Raw genomic sequence first — 11,538 nt, 5'->3', positions numbered from 1 at the left:
GTTACTGAGACTAATTACACTGGCAGAACGTACCATTGGGGTGCGATGCCGCACTTTAGTCTGGATCCAGCCGTCTTTCTCAAACTGAATCATATCATTCAGCGGATCCCACGGACGGGTGCTGCGGGACACACACACACACACACACACACACACACACACACACACACACACACACACACACACACACACACACACACACACACACACACACACACACACACACACACACACACACACACCATTACATAAACAGATATTACAGTCTGTTGGTATTGACTACCACAGGTGATGTTATGCCAACATGTTGTTGTAATACCAAGTCCATCCATTAGGTGTCACAATCCTCCTGTTAATCAGCTCTGGGGTCAGTTCAGATGCAGAGACTTGACATACATTACATACACGGTTTTGATGCTACCTCTTGGTCATCATAGAAATGGAAGCGTTGGCAAACTAATATAGTCTAACATCTCTATAAATGTTAAATATAACCTCAAGTTTTTCCTGGCTCTCTCTGGCTCTACCAAATGGCACCCTATTCCCTATATAGTGCACTACTTTAGACCAGAGTCCTATGGGGAATAGAGTGTGTGAATTGGAGATAAGGAACTCACTCGGCATATCTGTAATGCCACTCTCCGGTGACGGGGTCCTGTTCAAAGAGCCCGGGCGCCCAGTCCTCACACTTGGCCTTGCGCTCGCGGGTTGACTTCCTCTGAGCCTCCTCCAGGATAAACTTCTCATTGGTGGCCTCTGTCTGGTCCTTGTTGTTGATGGCCCTTGTTACATGCTGCCATAACCTGGGAGGACGGAGGGAGAGAGAGGGGGGGGGGGGGTGGGGAGAGGGGGGGGGGGGGGGAGAGAGAGAGAGTTACAGAGTTACAGACAGCAGGGAGCTGATGAGAAGCTTCTTTTAGATACAAAACAAATCCATTTCAATTGTAACTCAGAAGTGAAAATTGCTCTTTTCCTATTTTATTTCCGGTCTGGACTTTCTTCTTCATACCTTGCATTTCAAGTGACTTTCTGTGATGAGTTGAAAAGGAAATGACGAGCACGAATAAAGAGCCAACGAGGGGAAGGAATGAGATGATGAATAGAGGAGAGAGGAGGAATAAAGAACTAACGAGGGGAAGGAATGAGATGAGGGGAGAGAGGAGGAATAAAGAGCCAACGAGGGGAAGGAATGAGATGAGGGGAGAGAGGAGGAATAAAGAGCCAACGAGGGGAAGGAATGAGATGATGAGGGGAGAGAGGAGGAATAAAGAGCCAACGAGGGGAAGGAATGAGATGATGAGAGGAGAGAGGAGGAATAAAGAGCCAACGAGGGGAAGGAATAAGATGATGAGAGGAGAGAGGAGGAATAAAGAGCCAACGAGGGGAAGGAATGAGATGATGAATAGAGGAGAGAGGAGGAATAAAGAGCCAACGAGGGGAAGGAATGAGATGATGAATAGAGGAGAGAGGAGGAATAAAGAGCCAACGAGGGGAAGGAATGAGATGATGGGAGAGAGGAGGAATAAAGAGCCAACGAGGGGAAGGAATGAGATGATGAGGGGAGAGAGGAGGAATAAAGAGCCAACGAGGGGAAGGAATGAAATGATGAGGGGAGAGAGAAGGAATAAAGAGCCAACGAGGGGAAGGAATGAAATGATGAGGGGAGAGAGGAGGAATAAAGAGCCAACGAGGGAAAGGAATGAGATGAGGGGAGAGAGCAGGAATAAAGAGCCAACGAGGGGAAGGAATGAGATGAGGGGAGAGAGGAGGAATAAAGAGCCAACGAGGGGAAGGAATGAGATGAGGGGAGAGAGGAGGAATAAAGAGCCAACGAGGGGAAGGAATGAGATGAGGAGAGAGAGGAGGAATAAAGAGCCAACGAGGGGAAGGAATGAGATGATGAATAGAGGAGAGAGGAGGAATAAAGAGCCAACGAGGGGAAGGAATGAGATGATGAATAGAGGAGAGAGGAGGAATAAAGAGCCAACGAGGGGAAGGAATGAGATGATGAATAGAGGAGAGAGCAGGAATAAAGAGCCAACGAGGGGAAGGAATGAGATGAGGGGAGAGAGGAGGAATAAAGAGCCAATGAGGGGAAGGAATGAGATGATGAATAGAGGAGAGAGCAGGAATAAAGAGCCAACGAGGGGAAGGAATGAGATGAGGGGAGAGAGGAGGAATAAAGAGCCAACGAGGGGAAGGAATGAGATGAGAGGAGAGAGGAGGAATAAAGAGCCAACGAGGGGAAGGAATGAGATGATTGGAGAGAGGAGGAATAAAGAGCCAACGAGGGGAAGGAATGAGATGATGAGGGGAGAGAGAAGGAATAAAGAGCCAACGAGGGGAAGGAATGAAATGATGAGGGGAGAGAGGAGGAATAAAGAGCCAACGAGGGGAAGGAATGAGATGAGGGGAGAGAGGAGGAATAAAGAGCCAACGAGGGGAAGGAATGAGATGATGAATAGAGGAGAGAGGAGGAATAAAGAGCCAACGAGGGGAAGGAATGAGATGATGAATAGAGGAGAGAGCAGGAATAAAGAGCCAACGAGGGGAAGGAATGAGATGATGAATAGAGGAGAGAGCAGGAATAAAGAGCCAACGAGGGGAAGGAATGAGATGAGGGGAGAGAGCAGGAATAAAGAGCCAACAAGGGGAAGGAATGAGATGAGGGGAGAGGAGGAATAAAGAGCCAACGAGGGGAAGGAATGAGATGATGAGGGGAGAGAGGAGGAATAAAGAGCCAACGAGGGGAAGGAATGAGATGAGGGGAGAGAGGAGGAATAAAGAGCCAACGAGGGGAAGGAATGAGATGAGGCGAGAGAGGAGGAATAAAGAGCCAACGAGGGGAAGGAATGAGATGAGGCGAGAGAGGAGGAATAAAGAACTAATGAGGGGAAGGAATGAGATGATGAGGGGAGAGAGGAGGAATAAAGAACTAACGAGGGGAAGGAATGAGATGAGGGGAGAGAGCAGGAATAAAGAGCCAACGAGGGGAAGGAATGAGATGATGAGGGGAGAGAGGAGGAATAAAGAACTAATGAGGGGAAGGAATGAGATGATGAGGGGAGAGAGCAGGAATAAAGAGCCAACGAGGGGAAGGAATGAGATGATGAGGGGAGAGAGGAGGAATAAAGAGCCAACGAGGGGAAGGAATGAGATGATGAGGGGAGAGAGGAGGAATAAAGAGCCAACGAGGGGAAGGAATGAGATGATGAGGGGAGAGAGGAGGAATAAAGAGCCAACGAGGGGAAGGAATGAGATGATGAATAGAGGAGAGAGGAGGAATAAAGAGCCAACGAGGGGAAGGAATGAGATGATGAATAGAGGAGAGAGGAGGAATAAAGAGCCAACGAGGGGAAGGAATGAGATGATGAGGGGAGAGAGCAGGAATAAAGAGCCAACGAGGGGAAGGAATGAGATGATGAATAGAGGTGAGAGGAGGAATAAAGAGCCAACGAGGGGAAGGAATGAGATGATGAATAGAGGAGAGAGGAGGAATAAAGAGCCAACGAGGGGAAGGAATGAGATGATGAGGGGAGAGAGGAGGAATAAAGAGCCAACGAGGGGAAGGAATGAGATGATGAGGGGAGAGAGCAGGAATAAAGAGGAGGAGTGAAAAAAAAGAGTCTGTCTCTTCATACCTCTCAGACTCATAGTCTCCCTGGTCCTCAGGAGGCACGGTGCAGCGTGTTAGCCTGCTCTGACGCAGCTCTGCCGTGGGGTTCCAAAACGTATCCACCACCCCGGTCTTCTTATCGTTGATGAAGATTTCACTGTCCTGGAGGAGACAGACACACAGGGAGACCCAGTTAACACAGACAGACAGACAGGCAGACATGTTATTCCCCAGAACCCTGTGACACTAATGGCATAGAGCTGGCCGGGGTAATTACCCAGAAAGCCAGGGGAAGGTGTGAGATAGAATGACTGAGATGATAGTTATGTAGAGGAGTGGTCGGTTCTAACATTGACCCATTATCTATCTATCTATCTATCTATCTATCTATCTATCTATCTATCTATCTATCTGTCTGTCTGTCTGTCTGTCTGTCTGTCTGTCTGTCTGTCTGTCTGTCTGTCTGTCTGTCTGTCTGTCTGTCTGTCTGTCTGTCTGTCTGTCTGTCTGTCTGTCTGTCTGTCTGTCTGTCTGTCTGTCTGTCTGTCTGTCTGTCTGTCTGTCTGTCTGTCGGTCTGTCTGTCTGTCTGTCTGTCTGTCTGTCGGTCTGTCGGTCGGTCGGTCTGTCGGTCGGTCTGCCTGTCGGTCTGTGTCTGTCTGTCTGAGGCCCAGCTTGGAGAGAACACAGTAAAAGCCAGCTGGATCCAGCAGAAACCCAAAAAACTAAATATACTGATGATGATATACTGTGTATGCAGCCTGTCACCATGACAAACTAACAGATATTATGATATACTGTGTACGCAGCCTGTCACCCTGACAAACTAACAGATATTATGATATACTGTGTACGCAGCCTATCACCATGACAAACTAACAGATATTATGATATACTGTGTACGCAGCCTGTCACCATGACAAACTAACAGATATTATGATATACTGTGTACGCAGCCTGTCACCATGACAAACTAACAGATATTATGATATACTGTGTACGCAGCCTGTCACCATGACAAACTAACAGATATTATGATATACTGTGTACGCAGCCTGTCACCAAGACAAACTAACAGATATTATGATATACTGTGTACGCAGCCTGTCACCATGACAAACTAACAGATATTATGATATACTGTGTACGCAGCCTGTCACCATGACAAACTAACAGATATTATGATATACTGTGTACGCAGCCTGTCACCATAACAAACTAACAGATATTATGATATACTGTGTACGCAGCCTGTCACCATGACAAACTAACAGATATTATGATATACTGTGTACGCAGCCTGTCACCATGACAAACTAACAGATATTATGATATACTGTGTACGCAGCCTGTCACCATGACAAACTAACAGATATTATGATATACTGTGTACGCAGCCTGTCACCATGACAAACTAACAGATATTATGATATACTGTGGACGCAGCCTGTCACCATGACAAACTAACAGATATTATGATATACTGTGTACGCAGCCTGTCACCATGACAAACTAACAGATATTATGATATACTGTGTACGCAGCCTGTCACCATGACAAACTAACAGATATTATGATATACTGTGTACGCAGCCTGTCACCATGACAAACTAACAGATATTATGATATACTGTGTACGCAGCCTGTCACCATGACAAACTAACAGATATTATGATATACTGTGTACGCAGCCTGTCACCCTGTCAAACTAACAGATATTATGATATACTGTGTACGCAGCCTGTCACCATGACAAACTAACAGATATTATGATATACTGTGTACGCAGCCTGTCACCCTGTCAAACTAACAGATATTATGATATACTGTGTACGCAGCCTGTCACCATGACAAACTAACAGATATTATGATATACTGTGTACGCAGCCTGTCACCATGACAAACTAACAGATATTATGATATACTGTGTACGCAGCCTGTCACCATGACAAACTAACAGATATTATGATATACTGTGTACGCAGCCTGTCACCATGACAAACTAACAGTCTCAGCACGTATTCAACAGTGTCTCTGGCCTTTGGTGCAGAAAACAACCCATTTTACATTTAATTGGTGATTTAAATCTACATATAGTTTGGATGCATTAAGCAGGTAGGTGAAAGTGCATGTTTGGTGGCCTCCATTAAAACGTCGTCAAGGTCAGGTCTCCTGACATAATTAAAGTCAGTTTGACCTTTGGGGTGGAAAATAACTTTCCATACTTCGAACCTTTAAAAAAGAATTATACATCCTCTTTCAATGCATGTGGTAGTTAAAGAGAAGTGTAGGGTCGTGTTCATTAGGGCACCAACGTTTGCAACGGAAAACGAAAATAAGCATTTCTAGTCCCAAACGGTTTGTCAGTTTTCCTTCTGTTAGATACATAATGAACTTACCCAGTGTCCCTCCAGCGTAGCCAGCACCTCCTTCCCCAGCTTGATCTTTCCAGAGACCTGGTTTACACTGTCATTGTTACCCAAGAAGGGCTGAAAAGAGAGGGGAAGGGTGACGCTTTATGTTACAGCCCTGTTCAACCTGGTTCTTACCTGGTATTTACATGGCATCAAAGTGGAGACATGGTAACCATGTTACATGGCACCAATGGATCATTTCTGGTAATGACCTCATAGAATCCAACAGTCTTGGTAACTACCTGGTACCAAATGGGACATATTGATGCTTGTATCTCAAAAGAAACAACTGTGTAGATAGCTACTAATCTAACTATACTATTACTCTAGGTAACTACCACTTCAACAAGCACTATCTAAGTATTACCTGGTAAGTAGAAGGCTGTAAAATAAAGTGTTCCAGAAAGGAGTATTCATCACATTGGTATTGGTGTTTTATAGTTCAAGATGCAGCACAGGGGTGGGTCAGGCAACCCTCCTCCCGGCTAGGTACTGGCTATGCAGGCTTTTGTTCCAACCCCACTTTAAAACACCTGATTCAGCTAATCAAGGTCCTGTTGAGCAGCTAATTAGTAGAATCAGTTGTGCTCCACTGGGGCTGGAGCAAAAGCCTGCAGGTGGGTCCTGTAGCTCTCCAAGATGAGGGTTACCCCCCCCCCCCCATCTAGAGCTTGATTAGAGTTTCAAGCACTAAAACTGCCTAATGCAGTTTGAAGCTTTTGTTCATTAAAGAGTAAAAGCTAAATGATTGTAGCTAAAGAACAAGTTATTTCCTCCTACCTTGAGTTTGAACTCGAGCTGGGCACTGTATCCTGTCTTCTCACAGGCAATAGTGATCTGGCCAGCCAGCTCCAGAGTCAGGGTGCCATACAAGATGCCTGAGAGAGGGAGGACAGTTACTATACACTACAGTAGAGATGGTGCCCTACAGAGGGAGGACAGTTAGTATACACTACAGTAGAGATGGTGCCCTACAGAGGGAGGATAGTTAGTATACACTACAGTAGAGATGGTACCCTACAGAGGGAGGATAGTTAGTATACACTACAGTAGAGATGGTACCCTACAGAGGGAGGATAGTTAGTATACACTACAGTAGAGATGGTACCCTACAGAGGGAGGATAGTTAGTATACACTACAGTAGAAATGGTGCCCTACAGAGAGAGGATAGTTAGTATACACTACAGTAGAGATGGTACCCTACAGAGGGAGGATAGTTAGTATACACTACAGTAGAGATGGTACCCTACAGAGGGAGGATAGTTAGTATACACTACAGTAGAGATGGTGCCCTACAGAGGGAGGATAGTTAGTATACACTACAGTAGAGATGGTACCCTACAGAGGGAGGATAGTTAGTATACACTACAGTAGAGATGGTACCCTACAGAGGGAGGATAGTTAGTATACACTACAGTAGAAATGGTGCCCTACAGAGAGAGGATAGTTAGTATACACTACAGTAGAGATGGTGCCCTACAGAGGGAGGATAGTTAGTATACACTACAGTAGAGATGGTGCCCTACAGAGGGAGGATAGTTAGTATACACTACAGTAGAGATGGTGCCCTACAGAGGGAGGATAGTTAGTATACACTACAGTAGAGATGGTGCCCTACAGAGGGAGGATAGTTAGTATACACTACAGTAGAGATGGTGCCCTACAGAGGGAGGATAGTTAGTATACACTACAGTAGAGATGGTACCCTACAGAGGGAGGTTAGTTTGTATACACTACAGTAGAGATGGTGCCCTATAGAGGGAGGATAGTTAGTATACACTACAGTAGAGATGGTACCCTACAGAGGGAGGATAGTTAGTATACACTACAGTAGAGATGGTACCCTACAGAGGGAGGATAGTTAGTATACACTACAGTAGAGATGGTACCCTACAGAGGGAGGATAGTTAGTATACACTACAGTAGAGATGGTGCCCTACAGAGGAAGGATAGTTAGTATACACTACAGTAGAGATGGTACCCTACAGAGGGAGGATAGTTAGTATATACTACAGTAGAGATGGTACCCTACAGAGGGAGGATAGTTAGTATACACTACAGTAGAGATGGTGCCCTACAGAGGGAGGATAGTTAGTATACACTACAGTAGAGATGGTACCCTACAGAGGGAGGATAGTTAGTATACACTACAGTAGAGATGGTACCCTACAGAGGGAGGATAGTTAGTATACACTACAGTAGAGATGGTACCCTACAGAGGGAGGATAGTTAGTATACACTACAGTAGAGACGGTACCCTACAGAGGGAGGACAGTTAGTATACACAACAGTAGAGTGCAGAGTAAGGGGTTTATTCCATTTAAATTAATTCCATTCAGGAAGTAAACTGACACTCTGATTCCAATGTTCCCCGTTCCTTTCATATTGACTGAAGTGAAATGGTATTGACCCCAACCCTGGTAGTGTTGAATCAGGACTGATTCTGTTAGTAGTGAAGTATATTTCCATACTACAGACTTTCCAGTCAGTCTGTACGACTAGAGACATCATGTTGAATCTACTTCCCATGTAGAAGAAAGAGACGTGTTGCTTCAGGGTTGGGCTCAAGACAGTCAATTCAGGAAGTGATTTGAATTTAAAATCCAAAATCTTTAATACTTTTGACATAAACAGCTTCTCCTTTTCAGATGATTAAGAAGTCATTAAAAATAGATGGACTCCTTTTAATTATTGAATTGTAATTTCAGTTTACTTCCTGAATTGACTGACTTCAATTTGAAATGAGCCCAACCCTGGTAAGCTTGCAAAGAAGATTAGGTGGGTATATATAATTCTGCTTTCACAGTGAGACTCCAGACAGTAAGAGGTCAGACCTTAATGCAATGTGTGTTGCTTTCACAGTGAGACTCCAGACAGTAAGAGGTCAGACCTTAATGCAATGTGTGTTGCTTTCACAGTGAGACTCCAGCCAGTAAAAGAGGTCAGACCTTTGCAGTGGGCGTAGGGCATGTTCATGACGTAGTCTTCTCCTCTGTTGAGAAAGGTGAGCCGAGCCTCTCCGTCCAATATGGCCGACAGGGAGTTTCCTGCAAAGAGACACATCGTCATGACAACACCCAGGAAAGGGTGTTAACACAAATAAAACATTTGTTGGGTGCGCCTTTAAAATTATTATAATATTTTTTCCCCAGCAGAAATGTGTTACCAAATGTTCACTTTCCAACGATAATGAGACAGGCCCGACGTATCTATCTATACGCATTTGCTGTTTGTAGGTGTGTGTGTGTGTGTGTGTGTGTGTGTGTGTGTGTGTGTGTGTGTGTGTACATGAGTGTGTGTTGTACCGTAGAACTTGGACTTGGCCAGGATGCTTCCGCTGAGACAGAAGCCGTCCTTCCTGTTACTGACGTAGAACGCCGACACTGGAGGATGATGGGACACCTGACAGGGAGAGAAGGTGATTGGTCAAAGGTCAGGAGGACAGGTTCTGGAAGCTAGCCCTGATCATAGCCAGTCTACCAGAAGATGTCATGTTGAAGAGTCTAGACCTTCTGAAAACCTATCACATTCCTTCTTTCATCCATCCACCAACCCGTCCATCCATCCATCCACCAACCCGTCCATCCATCCACCAAATCGTCCATCCATCCATCCACCAACCCGTCCCTCCATCCATCCATCCATCCACCAACCCGTCCCTCCATCCATCCATCCATCTGTCCATCCATCCATCCACCAACCCGTCCATCCATCCATCCACCAACCCATCAAACCATCCATCCACCAACCCGTCAAACCATCCATCCATCCATCCATCAACCCGTCGTTCCATCCATCCATCCACCAATCCATCCATCCACCAACCCGTCAACCCGTCCATCCATCTACCAACCCGTCGATCCATCCATCCACTCCCCCATACATCCATAATTTACATACTAACTACAAGGTGAATCAATTGCTCAAATGTCAGATTAAAAATCCCAATCAGACAACCGCATATTAGGGAGCAGTCTCCCCTCCTGGCTAGGGAGCAGTCTCCCCTCCTGGCTAGGGAGCAGTCTCCCCTCCTGGCTAGGGAGCAGTCTCCCCTCCTGGCTAGGGAGCAGTCTCCCCTCCTGGCTAGGGAGCAGTCTCCCCTCCTGGCTCTGTTACCTGTTCAGACATGTAGAATGTCTTGCTGTTGGTCTTGCTATGGAGCCACATGCAGCGGTAGGTCTCACCGATGATGGGGTTATATGGCTTCTTCAGTCCCTGGTTTTCAGGAGGAGGAAAAACGGAGCTTTAGATACGTCCGCTGAATGGTAGAGATACCGAGGGACATCTTGTCACATCCAGAACAGAGTCGTGTTCATTAGGCACCTAACAGAAGAAATGGACTGAAATAGAGGGACTACCAGGACCTATCCAGTAAGAAACACTTACTTTTCTTTTTTGAAAAATGTTTTCCACTGTTTTCCTAATGAACATGACCCTGCTGAAACAGTGATTTTAAGTGAATGTTCTAATCACCTGTGGCTTTTTGTAGAATCCAGAGATATACCACTTCACTACTTTCTTCATCCTGTTGTAGGCATTCTCCTCCACAGCTGCCCTGGAAATGATCAACAACAAATCACAATGAGGACCTAAATCAAGTTAAAGATACTTCTTTGAATATTTGTCTGTATCTTTGGCAGGTCTGACTGTACTGTCCTACTATATAAGACCTTTGATTGGTCAGCTTGGTAGTACTGTCCTACTATATAAGACCTTTGATTGGTCAGCTTGGTAGTACTGTCCTACTATATAAGACCTTTGATTGGTCAGCTTGGTAGTACTGTCCTATTATATAAGATCTTTGATTGGTCAGCTTGGTAGTACTGTCCTACTATATAAGACCTTTGATTGGTCAGCTTGGTAGTACTGTCCTACTATATAAGACCTTTGATTGGTCAGCTTGGTAGTACTGTCCTACTATATAAGACCTTTGATTGGTCAGCTTGGTAGTACTGTCCTACTATATAAGACCTTTGATTGGTCAGCTTGGTAGTACTGTCCTATTATATAAGATCTTTGATTGGTCAGCTTGGTAGTACTGTCCTACTATATAAGACCTTTGATTGGTCAGCTTGGTAGTACTGTCCTATTATATAAGACCTTTGATTGGTCAGCTTGGTAGTACTGTCCTACTATATAAGACCTTTGATTGGTTAGCTTGGTAGTACTGTCCTACTATATAAGACCTTTGATTGGTCAGCTTGGTAGCACTGTCCTACTATATAAGACCTTTGATTGGTCAGCTTGGTAGTACTGTCCTACTATATATAAGACCTTTGATTGGTCAGCTTGGTAGTACTGTCCTATTATATAAGACCTTTGATTGGTCAGCTTGGTAGTACTGTCCTATTATATCAGACCTTTGATTGGTCAGCTCGGCAGTACTGTCCTATTATATAAGACCTTTGATTGGTCAGCTTGGTAGCACTGTCCTACTATATATAAGACCTTTGATTGGTCAGCTTGGTAGTACTGTCCTATTATATAAGACCTTTGATTGGTCAGCTTG

General features: G+C 45.0%; 1 protein-coding gene across 1 annotated transcript in view; it reads right to left on the bottom strand.

Moving 5' to 3' along the window:
• Nucleotides 1-613: 613 nt before the first annotated feature.
• Nucleotides 614-11,538, bottom strand: part of LOC120049172 (oxysterol-binding protein-related protein 8-like) — a 31,195-nt gene continuing 20,270 nt past the window's right edge. The window contains exons 11-18 of the mRNA XM_038995401.1: nt 10,503-10,584; nt 10,146-10,244; nt 9,335-9,431; nt 8,978-9,076; nt 6,809-6,906; nt 6,014-6,103; nt 3,642-3,778; nt 614-803 (exon numbers count right to left, since the gene is read on the bottom strand). Of these exons, the coding sequence (XP_038851329.1) occupies nt 614-803; nt 3,642-3,778; nt 6,014-6,103; nt 6,809-6,906; nt 8,978-9,076; nt 9,335-9,431; nt 10,146-10,244; nt 10,503-10,584 (892 nt within the window). The remainder of the gene's footprint in view (nt 804-3,641; nt 3,779-6,013; nt 6,104-6,808; nt 6,907-8,977; nt 9,077-9,334; nt 9,432-10,145; nt 10,245-10,502; nt 10,585-11,538) is intronic.

This window comes from Salvelinus namaycush, chromosome 6, assembly GCF_016432855.1.
Source record: "Salvelinus namaycush isolate Seneca chromosome 6, SaNama_1.0, whole genome shotgun sequence".
Classification (NCBI taxonomy): Eukaryota; Metazoa; Chordata; class Actinopteri; order Salmoniformes; family Salmonidae; genus Salvelinus; species Salvelinus namaycush.
The sequence above is the reverse complement of the archived record's forward strand: the minus strand, read 5'-3'. Positions and strand labels throughout refer to the sequence as shown.